A 21,847-nucleotide genomic window follows, 5' to 3' on the forward strand; every position below is an offset into this window, starting at 1 on the left:
GGTTTTGAGAAGTGGGTAACGAATTTGAGAAGTGTAACGGTTTTTGAGGAGTGTAACAATTTTGGAGGAAGTGTAACGAAGGTGAAAACGTTACAATGTGAACGTTACAAAAGTATGGTAACACCCTGGTAATGTAAATAATGGTCGCAGCCGTCCTCCTAGTTAATTCCATGAAACTTACACGCAGGTCACGATATATCTTTTTAAATAGTGTATTTCCTTATTCTATGTAGGTTAAATATGTGTTTCCCACTAGATTGACTTTGCATTGTATCAAACAAAATAAGCGTAGGCCCTTGCAATTTCCCCAAACATCTCCGCTCTCCAAAGTTCCTTTCAAAAGGGGGGGCGAGTGGTGTTCAATCCCGCAAGCCGCCATTGCCCATGTGCTAACCTCGGAGAAGAAAGGCATGTCTCCACCTCGTCATAGAGGGGAGGAGTGAGCCAGCCCTAACAGCCAATCAGCACCGCGGTGAGCGACCCGGTAGGCGTGCCCTCGGAGCCGGCGGCTTGATTCCGCCCCGAGTGATAAAAGCGACTGTAAGGGACTGCTTCACCAGATGACCTGGGAGATGAGCGAAGAGGCGACACCAAGAGGAGCGGTGAGATGCGAAACGCTCCAAGCCAAAGAGGAGAGGTACTCGGAAAGGGAACCAGCTTTGGAGAGACGCGCTGAACGGAGGGAGACGGCTCCACCAGAAGGAGAGGAGCAGGTGTGCCGAGCCAGCGCGTGACGTCTACAGCAGCGGATACGTGACGGAGGGTTTTCCCGCCAAAACCGCGAGGAATTGAGAGCTGCTGCCTCCGACCTTGCCTCCCTCTCCAGCAATCCACCTCAAGCCCTACCTGCCTGCAATATCCCCTGTGTAAGTGTGAATGTCGTCTGTCCTACTCGTTGTCTTGGGATTAAGGAAAATGAATAGTGTAAGTTAACGATTCGCTGTGTGACTGCTTCTTCCATCCATTGCTTGTGTGTGTATAATAAATCTGTTCTTCCTCCGTACTCTGTCTTCTTCTCTTTTCATTCTCTTTCGGTCGCTTTAGAGGTTTCCCGATTGAATATCTGCGGTGCGATCTGGTCAACGTCGGGAGGAATCGGGTTCTAATCGGGGAGTAACTGTTCGGACGCGGTAATACCAACCGCTCGGTAAAATAACATCTAAAACCGCGTCTGTAACAATATATATACAGTCAAGTGAAAAAGTAAGTACATCCCATGTAAAGTTTTGACTTTTTCAACATATGTCAACATACAGCTATTTGATCTTCATTTCAACAATATTGATAGATAAAGGTGATATAATATAACAAATATCATGAAACATTTACATTTTGGAGTCCATTGTATAATTTAAATAAACGTAAATGCAAATTTTGCATGTGGAAAAAGTAAGTACACCTCGACATTTATCACTACTTCAAATACCTAAAATTAGAATCAGGTGCACCAGCTCAGGTGCAAATGATTAGAACATCGATAGAGAGGATCTTGGAGGAACCTGTCTTATTTAAACCTCAGACATTTAGTTTGGTTTGCTCTTTGTTGTTGAAGTGTGCGGCGTCACCATGCCTCGATCAAAAGAGCTCTCTGATGCCTTCAGAAAGAAGGTTATACCGTAGATGCCTACGGGTCTGGGAAGGGATTTAAAAATATCTCCAAACAATTTGAAATCAATCATTCGACTGTCTGGAAGATCCTCTACAAGTGGAGAAGATTCCAAACAACTGCCAACTTGTTCAGGCCAGGCCGCCCCAACAAGTTCAGCCCGAGAGCAGACCGCAAGATGCTGAAAGAAGTCTCGAAGAACCCCAGAATGTTATCACGGGACCTACAGGTAGCTCTTGCCACTGTTGATGGCAAAGTGCACGAGTCTACCATTAGAAAGAGGCTGCACAAATTTGATCTACATGGGAGGTGTGCCAGGAGGAAACCTTTGCTGTCCAGAAAGAACATCAGGGCAAGTCTAAAGTTTGCCAATGAACACCTAGGCAAAGACCAGCACTTCTGGAACAATGTACTCTGGACAGATGAGTCAAAGGTAGAGCTATTTGGCCACAGTACCAGAAGACATGTTCGGTGAAAACCAAAGACAGCATTTGACCACAAGAACCTGATACCAACTGTAAAGCATGGTGGTGGAAATATTATGGTATGGGGCAGCTTTACTGCATCAGGGCCTGGGCAGCTCACCATCATATAATCCATTATGAATTCTTCATTGTACCAGAGGGTGCTTGAGGATAATGTGAGGCCATCTGTTTGAAAGTTGAAGCTCAATCGAAGGTAGACCTTGCAACATGACAATGACCCTAAACATACCAGTAAATCCACCAAGGAATGGCTGAAAAGAAAGAAATGGAGTGTTCTGGAATGGCCAAGTCAAAGCCCGGATCTAAATCCCATCGAGATGTTGTGGGGGGATTTGAAACGAGCTGTGCATGCAATTGTGCATGCTGTGCAACAATTTTTTGTTGAATAAATTATTGCAATGTCCATTTTTCATTGTTTTTTGTTCAATTAGATCACCTTTATCTATAGATAATGTTTAAATGAAGATCAAATATTGATATGTCCACACATGTTAAAAAGATTTTAAAAACATTTCATGGGGTGTACTTACTTTTTCCACATGTGAAATTTGCATTCATGTTTATTTAAATTATACACTGGACTACAAAATGTAAATGTTTCATGATATTTGTTATATTATATCACCTTTATCTATCAATATTGTTGAAATGAGGATCAAATAGCTGTATGTTGAAATATGTTGAAAAAGTCAAATCTTTACATGGGGTGTACTTACTTTTTCACGTGACTGTATATATATATATATATATATATATATATATTTATATATATATATATATATATATATATATATATATATATATATATATATATATATATAATGTTCTTTTTTTCCTGTATCTGTATTGATTTTACAAATATATGTATATATATAATGTTCTTTTTTTCCTGTATATGTATTGATTTTACAAATATATATGTATATAATGTTTTTTTTCCTGTATCTGTATTGATTTTACATATATATATATATATATATATATATATATATATATATATAATTATATATATATATATATATATATATATATATATATATATATATATATATATATATATATATAGATATATATATATATATAATGTTATTTTTTTCCTGTATCTATTGATTTACAAATATATATATATTTATATATATATCTATATATATATATATATATATATATATATATATATACAATGTTATTTTTTTCCTGTATCTGTATTGATTTTACATATATATCTATCTATAATTCCAGTAATCTCTGTCTGTACGTTTGTACGTTTGTCTGTCTGTGACCGCTGTTTCTCGACAACCACGGGTCCGATATACTTTTCACTTGCCAGGTATATTGCTGGGGACCCGAGGATGTGCCTTTTCAAGGTTTCATATTAATCGGACAATTACTTACCGAGCTATGTCCAAAAAACGATTCAACCAATCAGAGAGCAGCGAGCTATCGCGTGTGCCGGCGTTGCGAATGGACCAAACCATTCCATGTAAATAGAGGGGGGGGGGGTTCTGTGGTCGTTGCGAATGGACGAAACCATTTCATGTAAATAGAGGGGGGGGATTGTCACTGTACTCGCAAGCCGTTCGCCGTTCGCTTTGGCGTTGCGAATGGACCAAACCATTTCATGTAAATAGAGGGGGGGGATATAATTTTAGATAGATATATAGTACGGGCATATATATAGTACGGGCATGCCCTAGTATATACAATACAGACAATAATATTGGATGAGTAGTTCAGATCATCTCACTGGTATTGAGACATCGTAAAACTGAGAGATGAATTGACGAATGAAATGTTGTCACAGACAATTAATCGACGTTTGGGTTGGATGGCACAATGCCCCATCTTGTTGAAATCATTGTTCTCCAAAGGAAGGCATTGACAACGTACCATAATTCAGGAATCGGAAATGTATCGAGCATGTGAACATTATGTTCGCCAATGAAAGTGCACATGCAAGCTCTTTCTTCCTTTAATAAGTACTAGGGCATTGCCCGTACGTGGGTGCCCGTTCCGTGGCCCAAAAAAAAAAAAAACGCTACCCGTACGCTCTACCCCGCCCGTACGCCCGTAAACAAAAAAAGCAACGCTCTTCGCTTCCGCCCTTCGCTCTGACTGAATTGGGAGAAATAATGCGCATAAGAAATCGAATTACGTACCGTAATGGCGGTCAGCTCGTAACGCGCTCAGCTCCGCTCGTCTCACATCGGCCACGCCTACGCAACAGAGCGTTCTGTGATTGGCTGCCGGAAGATAAGTCGTCACTGTCCGGAAGTTCGCAAATCGCAGTTAGGATGAATCGTTTTAATTTAATCGCAGTTTGAATTCGTTTTAAAACATAGTTTAACGGCAACATAGTTGAAAAGCCTTGCCTTGCTGCAAACAGCTGCTGCAAACAACAACAACATGGAAGGCTGCACTGTCCGGAAGTTGGCATATCGCAGTTACGATTATTTTAGTGTTAATGGCCAATTATTCAATTAGCGCCAACGTATTTTGGCTGTTTGCAATTTAATCGCAAGGAAAAGTAGAAAGAGAAGAGGGAAAAAAAGAAAAGCCTTGCATTAACGCATTAACGCTTGCATTGCATTAACGGTTCGGCACACGTGATAGCTCGCTGCTCTCTGATTGGTTGAAGCGTTTTTTGGACATAGCTCGGTAGGTACTTGTCCGATTAATTACAAACCTTGAAAAGGCACATCCTCGGGTCCCCAGCAATATACCTGGCAAGTTTCAAGTATATCGGACCCGTGGTTGTCGAGAAACAGCGGTCACAGACAAACACACAGACACACAGACACACAGACAGACACACAGAGATTGCTGGAATTATAGATAGATAATGCTTCGAAACAACCTTTGCACGTAGCAACACCGCAGAAAAAAACGCACAATTTTTTTTTTTTGATGATGGAGAGGTTTTTGGTGAAGCTGCTGATAAATCTCTGAGCCAGAAAAGCTGCAGTTCTTTTTAATAAAGCCAATCAATTTCCTTAAATTAACGAAAAATGTGACAATCTTACTCTAGCTTCTTTGTCACTGGCTGAAAGTGCTTGCTTCAAGAGAAGCTTATTGTGAATACAACTCGATATCATTAATGAATATTATTCTTGAAGATTCTCTGTTGTTCATGTGAAGTGTCTATGGGTGGCGGTGAACAAACCTACCTAAGCTCCTCATCACTGCTGTGTGCACATTCTTGATATCCACTGATGTTCAGATAGCGCTTGGCCTACCACTTCATCTTGTTTATTGCACCCTACCTTATTCTTGAAATTTATTCACAGAATGACGAATACATTTACAGACAAAGCTTCATTCATATGGAATTATTTTGCTCGCTCTCTTGATCCAGTTGCAAACTTGTAAAGAATATCTCCACAACAGCAGACCTTTCTCTGTTAAGTCACAACGATCAGAATTTGCAGTTAACGTCCACATTTAGTTGCAGTCTGAGAGCCAGAACTGCCACTGCTAAAAAGAGTGCCAGCCACAAGACTGCTATCCACAGTACAGGTTAGCTTCATAAGTTTTAGAATGCTTTCATAGATAATTGCAGTCTACCGCTTCGGATGGGGATATACAGTATGTATTTCCCTGATGATGCCCTAACAAGGGTGAAACCGGTCGGTAACTGCACTTTTCATTCACGTGTTACAGCATCTGACACTAAATTACATTTAACATCTTTGTAATTAGTCCTGCAAGAGAGCTCTTCCAGGAGCTGCAGACAAATCATGTGTCGTGGTGTTGACGTCACAGTGTTCGTCTCAGGTTGGAGAACAACATTATTTTTCCAATATGTATCTCTACCTATAAAAAGGCAAATCTCTCTCTGTCTCGGTCTCTGTCTCTCTCTCCTTGCATGTATTCTATGCACGGCCACATCTTTTAAGTTCCAAACTCCACACAGGGTACAAATACAATTTGTGTGGGGGTACAGCATAGGATATGTGGCCGCGACCTCACACAAGGGTGTGTGGGGAGAGGTGGGCATAAATTATCAATGTGAATGTGTACCGTGTAGTGCCACTTGGTTGTGGTGGCAGAGAGTGTTACAGTTCCCTTTTGTTACCTGGGCAACACTGAGATTAAACCACTCTTCGCACTGGTAAATTTAATTTGGCAAACAAGATGACTAATTGGTCAATTAGTGAAGTGACGGATAAATATATATATATGTATATGTATATGTATATATATATATGTATATATATATACATATATTTATCCGTCACTTCACTAATTGACCTATATATATTGACCTATATTCCTATAATTGACCTATATTCACTATATATATATACTAGCAGAGGTACCCGGCTTTGCACGGGAGTGGGAGGAGGAGGGGAGGGGGAAGAGGAGGGGAGGGGAACGGGGGGGAGGGGGGAGGGGGAAGCGGGGGAGGAGGAGGGGAGGGGGAAGAGGAGGGGAGGGGAATGGGGGGGAGGGGGAAGGGGGGGAGGGGGGAGGGGAAGGGGGGAGGGAAGGGTGCGGGGGTGCCCAGGGGAAGAAGGGCCCCTCCCCTCCCCCTCCCCCCCTTTCCCCTCCCCCCCCTCCCCTCCCCCTTCCCCCTCCCCCTCCCCCTTCCCCCTCCCCCTCCCCCCCTCCCATCCCCTTCCCCCTCGTTCCCCTCCCCTTCTCTTCCCCCTCCCCTCCTCCTCCCCCTTCACACCAGGGGGGTTGACTCAGCCTGTCATCCCACCGAGGTCGGAAGTCGGAACTCATTGTCGTCAAATAAATGTAGCCTGTATGTTTCACTCTTTGTCACATGCCGTTGGTCCCATGTCAATCGGATGAAGTTGAAAAATTAACGTTACGAAGGTTCTCTGGGACGTACTGATTCCGAATAATGAAGTTGAAAAATTAACGTTCCGAAATATGCTAATTACGCTAACAGAAGCGCTGGAGGGAGCACTGCGCTCCCTCCCTTAGATTCCCTCCCTCTTCTGCTCGCGCTAATTACGCGTAACACACTAATTTTAAAACCCGAAGTTTTTTTAATTTTAAGGTGTGCTGTAGTCAGAAGCGCTAGAAGCGCTGCGCTCCCTCCCTTCGAATCCCTCTCTCTTCTGCTAGTGCTAATAATACGCTAATTTTAAAACCCGAAATTTTTTAAATGTTTATGTCTCCGTGACATTCCTGGGACCATCCCGAGTCGAACAGTACTTTCCGCTCGCAAATCCGTCCACGGGTTCTCGAGATCTTAGAGATCGTAGATAGATCAGGATACAGACACAGAGGCCAACTCTACTTTATATATATAGATAGATATATATATATATATATATATATATATATATATATATATATAGTATATATATATATATATATATATATATATATACACACACACACACACACACACACACACACACACACACACACAGTGAACTGGTACTCAATTTGCCAACCTCAGAAGGATGACAGGCTGAGTCAACCCCCCTGGCGTTAATTCAGCGATCGACGGGGATTCGAACCTAGGATCCCAAGCGGGCACCCTAACCGCTAAGCCTGCCAAACCTGCCAAACCACGTGCCCTATCGCAAATTCCAAAAGGACATTTTTAGACTGGCAGGCTGAACAGATCTGTGAAGTTTCCCCTCGATTGGATCACAAATGAGGGAGGAGCTAGGTTTTAAAGGTTCATGCTTAAAAACGTCATAACTCTGAAACCATGTGACGCATGACGTCATGCTCGCTGACTGTTTTGTTCGTCATGGGTATGTGATTCTGCCTGCAAAGGTTGGCCTCGATCTGTTCAGCCGTTGCAGCGAAAGAAGGGGTTTTCGTGTTTTCACGAAAAACAATATGGCGGCCGAACCACGTGACCTGTGACGTCATAATTACCATTAAAATATTCTACAGACCGAGTCCCCCCTACGGTGAAAATTTGATCTCAATCGGTCCTATTATTGCAGAGAAAATCTTTTTTAAATGAAATTAAAACTTAAAATGGCACTGAGTTAAGGATCACCAGAATTATCAGAATTACCAAAGTTCAAAGTGCCATAACTTTGTCAAAAATGATCGAAACGTCGTGAAGTTCGAACTTGACCTGTAACCTATCATGAGGAAACCATGTGCCAAGTTTGAAATCATTTGCTTTAAGCGTTTAGAAAAAAATGTCCGGAAAACTGTTCTTTGCGTGACGGACAGACTGACGGACGGACGGACGGACAGACGGACAGACTGACAGACGGACAGATGGAGGGACGGCGTAGAAACCTATAGTCCCCTCCGGTGTACACCGGTAGGGGACTAATAAGCAGCGACACGTCAGCTTAAGGATTGTCTGTTTGAATGTGCACCATACGGATGGTGGTGCTTTTTAGTTGATAATGAGGGATTAAATTAAGGAAACGTGTGCAAATCTTCCTGTAATCATTTACAGGGAGCGCCAGAAGACAGGGAAGAGAGATGGGTGGAGCTATGATAATCTCTTGAAAAGGGTGGAGCTCACTGCCTCGAGGGGCGGAGGGTTGTCAAGGGAGACAAGTGAGGAGCTCTATGTGTAAGCATATGTATATTCTTGAGGATCTCGGAGTAGGTTGGGACCCTACAGGTGTAGTGTGCATGATCCTGCATTTTCAGGACTTTCTGTGACACTCACCAATCCAACCATGGTAGGTTGAGTTATTTAGCCTTGGAGTGGCCATATTATGGCCTTAGCTCTCCATATTGTGGAGTGGCCAGGTGAAGCCTCCGGGTTGGAAGCGACGCTATGGGCTGAGCTGTGCAGACACTATTGTCTGCGTATGTGTGGAGATCGGGAGGAGCGCTCATCACGCTCCATATATCTCATCTATTTGGCCCCATCACACATACTTGCTGGTTTCTGTGGTTTGCATTGGTCGGAACAAATATGTGTGTGGCAGGCACGTGTTTGTTTCTGGCGAATTATATGGCGATTGACAAGTGACACATAATTTGTGGCTGATGTTCTCCCTTGAGGTCTGCAAGGACCATTTCCATTTAATCGAAGAAGTGGGTGTCATTGGTTAGATTTTAGAATGATGTGCCATCCTAATCAGTACAAATAAGCATGAAGTCTCGATTCGGCAGCTCTGTTTGGATGTTTAACCCATGACCACCATATAAATCTCCATATTATGGAGTAGCCAGGCTTATGGAGTAGTATTATGGAGTAGCCAGGCTTATGGAGTAGCCAGGGCGACACTATGGGCTGAGCTGTGCAGACACTATTGTCTCAGCATTCGTGGAGATCGGGAGGAACACTCATCCCGTTCCATATATCTCATCTATTCGGCCTGAGAGCATCATCATCTCAGGTCTCATCTCAACCAATCAGCACTCAAGTTGTCATCATCCTGCTCTCTGCACCACCATAAATATAATTGTGCTGAAAGCCTTGGTATGCTGAAAGTGTCAAGTTAAAGCATTTCATTATGCAGGTGAGATTTTAAGTGTGAAGGCACGATCGAGGAGTCAGGTGTTGGTGCCACCGCTGTTGGGTGTGAATTTGGTTTGTGGGAGTCACCTGTAAGGCCAATTATAAAGAACAATGACAAAAACTAAAGAATCTGGTGAGTCCACGACTCCCATAGTTGCTACAAAATTAATGAGATATCAGAACAGATTAATGGAGAAGATGGAGAGCCTTTTATCCTCCTGGATTGAGGATATTTATGAGTGCACAATGCCTTTAAGCCACGAAGTAATTATGGCTAAGGCGCTGAATTGATGTGATGAAGTAAACGAGCAAGAAGGTGAGTTAATAATACTAGTGAGATACCCGTGCTACGCACGGGTGGGAGGCCAGAAGCAAACAGGCAATGCAGATACGGAGAATGCTAAAGCATGAAACCAATAAATTCCACATTCCTAGCACCTTCGGTCGCACATCAGACATGGACAGCAAGTTCGTGAAGGACTTCCATGAAAAACGTACCCGTTTGCAAACAAATGGGTACGTTCACGTATAGAAACATCGATGTGGGTCCGTAGAGATTCTGCATATGGTGATCCGCGAAGTTCACGTTCAGAAAGTAGAAACCATCACGGCATGTCGTCATTTACTTGAACTCGATATCTCTTTTTGCATTCCAAACAACATAACTCCAATACAAATTAATCACAAAATAAACTTTTAACAACATTGTTAATGTTTCCTTCATTGTAAAAACTACCAAGTCAACATTTAAAAGGATTTTGAGCCAATCGGTGTTACGGCCTCGGCAAGATCGATGGAGATAGCGATCTGTTAGCGTATACACCGCCCAAATAGCTACAGTCACGTGAAAAAGTAAGTACACCCCATGTAAAGATTTGACTTTTTCAACATATTTCAACATACAGCTATTTGATCTTCATTTCAACAATATTGATAGTTAAAGGTGATATAATATAACAAATATCATGAAACATTTACATTTTGTAGTCCATTGTATAATTTAAATAAACATAAATGCAAATTTCGCATGTGGAAAAGGTAAGTACACCCCGACATTTATAACGACTTCAAACACATACGCGTCACCATGCCGAGATCAAAAGAGCTCTCTGAGGCCTTCAGAAAGAAGGTTATAGATGCCTACGAGTCTGGGAAGGGATTTAAAAAGATCTCCAAACAATTTGAAATCAATCATTTGACTGTCCGGAAGATCATCTACAAGTGGAGAATATTCCAAACAACTGCCAACTTGTTCAGGCCAGGCCGCCCCAGCAAGTTCAGCCCAAGAGCGGACCGCAAGATGCTGAAAGAAGTCTCGAAGAACCCCAGAATGTCATCACGGGACCTACAGGTCGCTCTTGCCACTGTTGATGTCAAAGTGCACGAGTCTACCATTAAAAAACGGCTGCACAAATTTTATCTACATGGGAGGTGTGCCAGGAGGAAACCTTTGCTGTCCAGAAAGAACATCAGGGCAAGACTAAAGTTTGCCAATGAACACCTAGGCAAAGATCAGCACTTCTGGAGCAATGTGCTCTGGACAGATGAGTCAAAGGTAGAGCTATTTGGCCACAGTACCAGAAGACATGTTTCGCGAAAACCAAAGACAGCATTTTACCCCAAGAACCTGATACCAATTGTAAAGCATGGTGGTGGAAATATTATGGTTTGGGGCAGCTTTGCTGCATCAGGGCCTGGGCAGCTCACCATCATATAATCCACTATGAATTCTTCATTGTACCAGAGGGTGCTTGAGGATAATGTGAGGCCATCTGTCGGAAAGTTGAAGCTCAACCGAAGGTGGACCTTGCAACATGACAATGACCCTAAACATACCAGTAAATCCACCAAGGAATGGCTGAAAAGAAAGAAATGGAGGGTTCTGGAATGGCCAAGTCAAAGCCCGGATCTGAATCCCATCGAGATGTTGTGGGGGGATTTGAAACGAGCTGTGCATGCAAGAAACCCCTCAAACATCGCACAGCTGAAATAATTCTGCATGGAGGAGTGGGCAAAAATTTCTCCCAGTCGATGTCAGAGACTGATACACAGTTATAAGAAATGCCTACTCGAGGTTGTTTCTGCCAAAGGGGGCAATACCACCTATTAGAGCCAAGGATGTACTTACTTTTTCCACATGCGAAATTGCATTTATGTTTATTTAAATTATACAATGGACTACAAAATGTAAATGTTTCATGATATTTGTTATATTATATCACCTTTATCTATCAATATTGTTGAAATGAAGATCAAATAGCTGTATGTTGAAATATGTTGAAAAAGTCAAAACTTTACATGGGGTGTACTTACTTTTTCACGTGACTGTATGTGGAATTCTCTCATGTGGAGATTAAACTCACGTCGTTTGAACTTTGACCGAGGTCATTATTTACTTTTAATGATGTTTATATACGAATCAAAAAGAAGATAATTGGTTTTGGGTCATCCTTTCCGCATATCTCGTGGGATTGTGAGTTTGAGAGACGGTATCTCACTAGTATTATTAACTCACCTTCTTGCTCGTTTACTTCATCACATCAATTCAGCGCCTTAGCCATAATTACTGCAGTGGCTTAAAGGCATTGTGCACTCATAAATATCCTCAATCCAGGAGGATAAAAGGCTCTCCATCTTCTCCATTAAACTGTTCTGATATCTCATTAATTTTGTAGCAACTATGGGAGTCGTGGACTCACCAGATTCTTTAGTTTTTGTCATTGTTCTTTATAATTGGCCTTACAGGTGACTCGCACAAACCAAATTCACACCCAACAGCGGTGGCACCAACACCCAACTCCTCGATCGTGCCTTCACACTTAAAATCTCAGCTGCATAATGAAATCGACCGTGATGGCGGGGAGGGGGTTGGCATTCTCTCAAGCAGGGATTCAACCCATGTCCTTATAAAAGGTCTTTGTCCGAGGTCACCGAGTCCAATTGGTGCAGCCGATCGGTGCAGCTGTGCAGCGATCGGTGCAGCCGTTTGTGCGGTATCCGGGGAAATAACGTTATGCGGGAGTCCAAACCTGAAAATGCTGGAGGCCAAAGCTGAAATTGGAAAAACAATGTAGTCTATTTTACTCTCGGGGATCCCAGGATTACCCACCCAAAATATCGTTGCGATCGGTTCAGCCGTTTTTGCGGTACCTTTGAACGGACGGACGGGCAGACAGACAGACGGACATTTGGTGAATTATAGTAAGACGCTGAGTTTATATGATGATGTAAAAGAGCAGGAATGTGAGGGATCTACCATGTAGACCTTTACGGCCAGTTGAGGGTGGTTCGCTAGAATTAAACACCACAGCAATTTGGATAATATTTGCAAAACTGGTGAAGCTGTGAGCATGGACAAGCAGGCAGCAGCTGAATTTCTGTCGAAGTTTAAAATCCCTTGTGAAAGTTTACCCTCCCTAGCTATGTTTAATGTGGATGGAATGGTGTTACTTGGAGGAGGATGCCATTCCATACGTTTATTTCCAAGGAAGAGAGGCATCCATCTGGCTTGAAGGGAGCAAAGGACTGTCTGAAACTGCTCCATGGTGGCAATGCTGAATGACATTTAAAGTTGTTTTTTTTTGTACACTGAATCGAGGCTCGTGAAAGAGCTGACATTTACTTCACAAACAAATCAACCAGACAAACAAAATATATAAAAATAGGGAGCGGAAGACAAGAGAAGGGGAAGCACACAAACACTTGAGAGCACACAACATTTAAGAGCAGGGAGATGTGTGGGAGGGAGAGGGCTTGGGGGGAGGAGGCATGGGAAGGGGGGGGGGGGGGGGGAGGAGAAGTATAAAACACAAGGACACAAAGGACTTCCAGGACAGAAGTTGGTATTTCAAAAAAGTGGAATTGGGGTGAAATTAGCGGGGGTAGAAAAGATCAAGGTTTTGGATGGGGGAAGATAAGAGATGGTGGTGAACAGCTGTTTTAAAGACCTGGAGGGTGGAGTGGGATTGAAGAGAGTGAGGGAGTTTGTTCCAGAGGCGGGAGAAAAGAGGAATGAAGGAGTGAAGGTGAGCAGAGAGTCTTGATTTTGGCAGTTTAACCATAAGAGGGTTGCAGGCAGATCTTGTGCGTCCTGTAGGAATATTTGCGGGACAGAGCCCAGAGAGAGCTGGGGGGGAGCAAGGCCAGAGAGGAGTCGGTAGAAGACGGAAAGACCACCAACCTGCCTGCGGTGAGTGAGTGAGAGGCCCTTGGAGTTAGCTTCATCGCGGGAGAATCCAATGATTCTGAAACGAAGTTAAAGCAACTTCTCATGTACATATGTGTCTATAGAGCGAAGACAGTCGTTGGGCAAAGTGCTTGCCACCATGGAGGAGTTTCACATTCTTCACAGGTCAAAGGCACCTCCTTCATTGGAAAATGCATGAAATTTATATATATTTTATTACAAATTACTAATATTTATTTGTGAGTGTTCATGAATGATTTCACGTTATTACAGTTAATAGATATCATCCTTATATCCCTGGAGGCAGCGTGTCTACTCTGGTCATATATATATATATATATATATATATATATATATATATATATAATATACAGTACATATCGCAGCATGGAGAGACCTCAAATGTTGAGTATATTATGTATGTGTATTGTGTATGTACATATATCAGAATCTGGGAAAGGTTTTAAGCTACCACACGTTGGCCTTGATGTCTATTTTGAGGCCACCAAAGGCCGCTCTAAAGTGTATATATTGGGATGTGGGGTCAGTTAGTGATGCTGCTGGCCCGCAGGCAAAAGCCAACTACCAACAAAACAATAACTTCATGGCTTTTCATTGTCCTACCTCCTAATGCATATAGAATGCCTTCAGAAAGTATTCACAACCCTTGACTTTTTCACATTTTGTTACTTTTTTAATGTATTAAATTGAGATGTTTTTGTCATTGATCTACACATAATGTCAGAAGAATTATTTTTGCAATTTTTTTTACAAAATAAAAAAAAATGAAATAGAGAAATATCAAATTCATATAAGTATTCAAACGTCTGAGTCAATACTTTGAAGAAGCACCTTTGGCAGTGATTACAGCTTTGAGTCTTCTTGGGTATGTCTGTATCACCTTTGCACATCTGGATTTGGGGAGATTCTTTCATTCTTCCTTGCTGATTTGCTCAAGTTCTGTTAAGTTGGATGTGGAGTGTCGGTGAACAGCAATCTTCAAGTCTTTCCACAGATTCTCAATGGGATTCATGTCTGGGCTTTGGCTGGGCCACTCAAGAACTTTCACGTTCTTGTTCTGAAGCCTTCCAGAGTTACCTTTGCTGTATGCTTAGGGTCATGGCCTTGTTGGAATGTAAATTTTAACTGCAGTCTAAGGTCTTTTTCTCTCTGAAGCAAGTTATCCTCAAGGATTTGCCTGTATTTCCCTCCGTTCATTGTTACCTCTATCATGACAAGTCTTGCAGTCCCTGCCACTGAAAAGCATCCCCATAGCATGATGCTGCCCCCACCATGCTTGACGGTAGGGATGCATGGTGTTATTTGGGTGATCAGCTGTGCTCTTTTTAAACCAGACCTAGTGCTTTGCATTCAGGCCAAAAAAATTGAAGTTTCATCTTATCACACCACAAAATCTTTTGCCTCATGCTCTCAGCGTCTTTCACGTGTCATTTTGCAAACTCCTGGCATGCTGTCATGTGTCTTTTTCCAAGGAGTGGCTTCCGTCTGGCCACTCTCCCATAAAGCCTTAATTTTTTAAAGTGCTGCATGGACTGTTGTCCTTCCAGCAGGTTCTCCAATCTCAGCGAATTACCACTGTTGTTCTGTCAGAGTGGTCATTGGGTTATTGATCACCTCCCTGACTAAGGTCCTTCTTGCGTGGTTGCTCTGTTTGGTTGGATGGCCAGCTCGAGGAAGAGTCTTGGTCGTACCATATTCTTTCCATTTCCTAATGATGTCACTCACTGTGCTCTTGGAAACTTTCAACAATCTAGAAATTGTTTTATACCTTTCCCCAGATCAATCCCTCATCACAATTATATCTCAGAGTTCTACGGACAGTTCCTTTGACCTCATGGTGGAGCTTCAGCTTTGAGATGCACTGTCAACTGTGGGACCTTATCTCGAAAGGTGTGTTTCTTTCCAAATCATGTGCAATCAATTGAATTAGTGGCATGTGGAGTGCAATCAGGTTGTAGAGACACCTCAAGGATGACCAGAGGAAATTGTTTGCAACTGAACTCAATTTGGAATTGCATAGAAGAGGGGTTGAATACTTATTAACTCAACACATTTCAGCTTTTCATTTTTAATTATTTTGTAAAAAGATTTTTTTTTTTTGACACTTGCACATTATGGGTTATTATGTGTAGAACAGTGACAAAAAATTCTCAATTTATTGTCCCCCGTCGCACCGCGGAGCGAAAGGGGGACTATGGTTTTCCCCGCCGTCCGTGCGTGCGGGCGGGCGTGCATGCGTGCGTATGTGCATGCGTGCGTGCGTAAGCGAAGGACCGCATTCAAATTTGGTGTGTGTGTGCAACCCACGTCAAAATCCAAGATGGCCGCCGCCATATATGTCTGACGCCATGTATGTCTGAACCTTGTGAGCGGAATATCTTGAAAAATAAGCGAAGTACCAACTTCTAATCAGGTGTGTGGGTGTATCTAGGCATAAGCAAGAACCCAATTGAAAATTGGGTCGCCACGTCAAAATCCAAGATGGCCGCCGCCATGTATGTCTGAATATTGTGAGCTGAATATCTTGAAAAATAAGCGAAGTACCAACTTCTAATCTGGTGTGTGGGTGTATCTAGGCATTAGGAAGAAAGCTATTGAAAATTGTGTCGCCACGTCAAAATCCAAGATGGCCGCCACCATATATATATGTCTGAACCTTGTGAGCGAAATATCTTGAAAAATAAATGAACTACTAACGTCTAGTCTGGTGTGTGGGTGTATCTAGGCATAAGGAAGAACGCTCTTGAAAATTAGGTCGCCACGTCAAAATCCAAGATGGCCGCCACCATATATATGTCTGAACCTTGTGAGCAAAATATCTTGTTCCATTTTAAAATCAGGCTATAACACAACAAAATGTGAAAACGTCAAGGGGTGTGAATTCTTTCTGAAGGCATTGTACATGTCATTATTTTCCTCACAATATTTGGTCTATTTGCACAGGATGAGGAGGGCTCGAAAGTTTATAACAAACCTCATCTGTGTTTTCCTTTATTTTGAAGCTTCATTGTGGGACAAATACAAATGAAGTGAGAGAATTAATGTTCTCTTTTTGCTATTTTTCCATGTATGAAACATTTATTTGCTGATCTTTCACAGAAAAGCCAAGGGAATCATGCCTGGACCCTGGGATGGTGTATAACAGCACAAGGCTCGGCACCAGTTTTAGATTAGGATCTACCGTGAGTTACACCTGTGACTCTGGATATACCATGAGTGGATACTCTACACTTACTTGTGAAATGCATCAACAAGGGAAACTGCAATGGAACCACCTGCTACCAACCTGCCTTGGTAGGCAACAGTCTGCACACATGACTTTAGCTATGGAAATAAGTTCATTGCCAGTACTAATTTGTGTTTATATACATAGCTTAAGCAATTATTATTGCCATGGATGCAAAACTGTACTTCCATTGCCATTATAAGCTCTATTTTAGCATAATTTCACCACAATGCAATGCGAAAGAAATAAAATTTTCTCTTTTATTTATTTATTTTTAACAGGTTCTAAGGCTCCCAGAGAACATACAGGGTGATTTTTATTTATTTATTTGAGAACCCTAAATAATTTCCACACACTAAAAACTATATCTTTCAGGAACCTAATATTTTGCATTTATTTGGCGTAATGTTACAGAAAGATGGCTTAGCGGTTGCCTGGTGTTGGCTTAGCGGTTAGGGTGCCAGCTTGGGATCCTAGGATCCTAGGTTCGAATCCCGGTCGATCGCTGAATTAACACCAGGGGGGTTGACTCAGCCTGTCATCCTTCCGAGGTCGGCAAATTGAGTATCAGTTCACTGGTAATTCCCTGTGTGTTGCAAGAGGCGACTAACAGGGTTGGCGGCAGGAAGGGCATCCGGCTGTAAAACATTGCTTTAAAATGGGGACCAAGGTGCCCCCAAAAAAGGCCAACCCCCGCTCAGCAGGGAAAAATGGCCTCTAAAGGTGTTTTTTTAATGTTACAGAAAGATGTAACATTATCCTGAGAGTTGTCAGGTATCACGTGATTTATCACGTGACCTAGCAGTGATGCTTAACGGTTTTCACTCAGTTACGCCATGGCGTTCACTGTGGAAGAGCGCGTGTTTCTCATCGAACATTACATCGATAATGCCTCCTTTAGAGAATGTCAAATTGCATTTAAAATTCGCTTTGGTAGTCTTACAAAACCTTTGAAATCATCGATATGGAAACTGTTGAAGCAGTTCAGAGAAACAGGTGCATGCAGGTTAAAATGGTTTAAAAAGAGCCCACCAAAGAAAGTGGATTCAGTGCGGGAAAGAATGGAAGCAAGCCCAAAGAAATCTCCAAGACGTTTAGCACAACAAGCTTACTGTTCATATTCCAGCTCAATGTACGCAGTCAAAACACTCAAACTTTATCCTACAAAATTCATGCAGTGCATCAGTTACTGGAGCTGGAATAAGAGAAACATGTAACCTACTTTGAGTAGCTCCAGATGATGGTAAGAGAACAATTCAATGTTTTGGATGTTGTATTTTTTTACAGATGAAACATGGTTTCATCTTTCTGGGCATGTGAATTCACAAAACACTCGTTTATGGCTAATTGAACAACCTAGGTCAGCAAATAATTATTGACCCAATTTTCTTCTCATAGACAGCAAGCTCAGAAGGTTACATCAACATAATCCTTGCGTTTCTTGGGCACCTTACAGAAGATGAAATCAACCAAGGATGGGTTCAGAAAGATGGTCGCATGAGTCATATTTCGCGATACAACAAGAACGAACTTTGGCTACTCTTTGGTGACCGTTTGGTATCCAAGTCATTATGGCCGCCTCAATCCCCAGACCTTATGTCGCCAGATTTATTTTTGTGGGGATACTTGAAGGATGCAATGTACATTACAAGTCCACACACTCTTCGGTGAATTAAAAGCAACTAGTGAGATACCCGTGCTACATACGGGTGGGAGGCCAGAAGCAAACAGACAATGCAGAAACGGCGAATGCTAAAGCATGAAACCAATAAACTCCACATTCCTGTAACACCTTCAGTCGCATGTCAGACATGGACAGCAAGTTCGTGAAGGACTTCCATGAAAAACGTACCCGTTGGCAAACAAACGGGTATGTTTGTTCCATACCCAGTCAATGGCGAATCTGCATATGGCGATCCGCGAATTCACGTTTGGAAAGTAGAAACCGTCACGGCATTTCGTCATTCACTTGAACTCGATATCTCTTTTTTCATTCCAAACAGCATAACTCCAATCACAAATTAAATAACGTTAATATAAAAAATAAACTTTTAACAACATTCGTGACATAAACAAATATTAAAATCCTGATGTGAAGTTCCGTACGGTTGGGTGAACACAATTACGAATTCAAAATCGTAATTGTATTCACTCAATTCCAATCATCAATTGATACTTTAACAAAACGATTAACACGATTAACGTTTAACAATTTTAACATTACGATTGAATAACGGCTGTATTGGGATATTATCAAACCCGCGCATTGCCGTCATCTGTCCACTTCCGCATTCGCGGCAGGTTCATAAATGTCATCAAAATCTAAACAGTATTTGTAGAATTTCAATAAAAGCCACATCACTGTTTATATCGGTAAATAGTATTCCATCGTGTTTGGAAAAACTGGGAAACTGGGAAATTGGAAAACTTGGAAAACTTGGAAAAACAATATAGCCTATTTTACTCCCAGGGGTCTCAGGAATACCCACCCAAAATATTGTTGCGATCGGTTGAGCCGTTTTTGCGGTACCTTTGAACGGACAGACGGACATTTGGTGAATTATCGTAAGATAATCTGAAACACAATCGGCATTATTCCCCAATAAATGCTACACTCTGTGTCAGATAACATGCTGCGAAGAATGAATATGTGCCTGCAACATGGTGATGGGCACTTTCAACACTTCATTTGAGGTAATTAATTGTGTTGATCATGTCACGTCTTTCTGTGCCATTAGGCTTCATTTACACAAAATAATAGGTTCCTAACTGATATAGTTTTTAGTGTCTTTGAATTATTTGGGATTCTCAAATAAAAGACACCCTATATTATACAAACCATGCATACACATGCAGGCAGAGACATTGAACCACTCTGGATTTGACTTCAGACAAACATAGCTGGTGACCTTGTTGGATATGAAGCAACTTCCTGGAGCACTGTTGGTGCCTGTTTTGCCATCTTGTGATGTCACCTATATCACCACGGCACAACTAAGGAAATGTATTTCCACCTCCCAACCTTAAGGGATTCTAACCCAAGACTTTGGCTGAGCTATATCCTTAAATGCTGAGCATGAAGTGAAGCAGCATGTCCCATTTTTATAGGCAATTGTATCACTCAGCCATATTCAGAATCAAACCGTCGACCTCCGCACCCAGAACGGATGCTATAACCATATCACCTAGTTCTAGTCTTATTGTGGCTTTTTTCACGCATTAGCTTTGTTGCTAGAGCAACACACAATTGCTTTAAGTCTGAAAATCATTGATATGTTATGCCGTTTTAATCAATGCCCGTGATAGGTGTTTCACGATGTAATATAATTTTCCTCATTGTGCCAGAAAACTCTCCTCGCTTCACTGGATTTACTGCATCACTTGTTTTTATTCTAATATCATTAGGCCTTAACTTCGGGAGAATAATTGGTCCATATGTATACAAAGGTATTCTGGTTAGGTGAAGGCATTGCCTCGAAAATATATTGCAGCTGCACGTTGGCACCATTATGGAGCTGCTCCTCAGCCATCTTTGCCAATAGAAGCATTCCTCTCGTATCCAGGATTCCCACTGCTTCAGTGCAAATGACTTGGGATCCGTGCACAGCTATTCAACCAGCCGTATTGATTTCATGCCCAAAGCACAAAAGTCCTCTACAGGCCAGAAATATGGACTGCTGACGTTATCTGACGAGGAAAGGGGTCTAGGGAAAGGGGTCTGGAAGTTACACTCTTGATTATCACAGAGTCCACACCTTTTTGATTTTTTTCCCCCGAGGTTAGCAGAGGAGATAGAAAGCTCTGTAGAGTTGACTAACGGTTTATTTTGATCTTTCCTGAGGTTTGTTGATTTTTTTGTGTTGCAGTTTTTACAACAAGGCAGTTATTTTTCAGGCAATTGATGTGTTTAATGTTTGCTTTATATCAAGTGCATTGCCAGCATGCATGGGAAGCGTAAATTGCATTCACGTTAATGTCTGCGTGCAGGCTCATGCATAACACAATCGCTTATTAACAGTATTTCTCTATTGATTTTAATTTGCTATGACAGTTACTGTTGGATTTCCATATCGGATTGCTCGTTACGGTTGCAATTTGCTTCTGCTTGGGATGAAAGCAGAAGATACTTTTTATAGATTGCATGGAAGCAGAAGATATTTAAGATGGATAGCATGAAAGCAGAAGACACTTTATTATAAATTGGACGAACAGAGTTACCTGGAGTTTCCCGGAAAATAAATAATCAGTCACGCAATTTAGTTTTGATATTCTTTTTTTTATACCCTTCTGTTAAGTAACACAATGTTCCTTCAGCACTTCATGATAAACTACATTTTTGTTCTTCCGCAAGGTGCATAGACAAAAATGTTGTTAGGGCTTCCTACACGGGATCATCCAACATAGAGCTGACCACGTGAGAAACAGTGTTCTTGCAATTGTAGACCAGCAACTTTTAACGTTTGTCGTTGTGATTTATTCATGGACATAGCAAAACTGAGTCGGACCGGAAATTGTGGCCTCTTGAATTCAAATGGCTTATCTGTTGGAATGATTGGAATTCTTGGAACGAAGATATCCTCTCCTTTGGCACAACCTGTCAGGATGGTGGCCACAATAACATGTGGAATCAGTTTCTTGACTTCCAGTCTTGTCCCATTACCGAGTTGTGGAGGTTCCAAGTTTCACAGTAGCATAATTGGTACTCCATCCTTGAGGGGCAGTAGATGTGGTGGCACCTCTGGTGGTTCCAAGGAGTTAAGGAACTCAGTTGAAGAGTGAACCACCTGGGTCTCATCTGGAACAGTGTCAACTGTATGGCAGAGTGGTGGAGTGGCCAGATGGAAGCCAAACAGTTCAATCTTGGTTTCATCAGACCACAGAATCTTGTTTCTCACAGTCTGAGAGTCCTTTA

At 41.9% G+C, this 21,847-nt stretch overlaps 1 protein-coding gene across 1 annotated transcript in view; it reads left to right on the forward strand.

Moving 5' to 3' along the window:
- Window positions 1-21,847, forward strand: part of LOC137422386 (CUB and sushi domain-containing protein 3) — a 1,172,941-nt gene that overhangs the window by 728,892 nt on the left and 422,202 nt on the right. The window contains 1 exon segment of the mRNA XM_078772588.1: window positions 16,809-17,003. Coding sequence (XP_078628714.1) covers window positions 16,809-17,003 — 195 coding nt within the window.

Source organism: Myxine glutinosa, chromosome 2, assembly GCF_964187855.1.
Source record: "Myxine glutinosa chromosome 2, kmMyxGlut1.1, whole genome shotgun sequence".
NCBI classification, from domain to species: Eukaryota; Metazoa; Chordata; class Myxini; order Myxiniformes; family Myxinidae; genus Myxine; species Myxine glutinosa.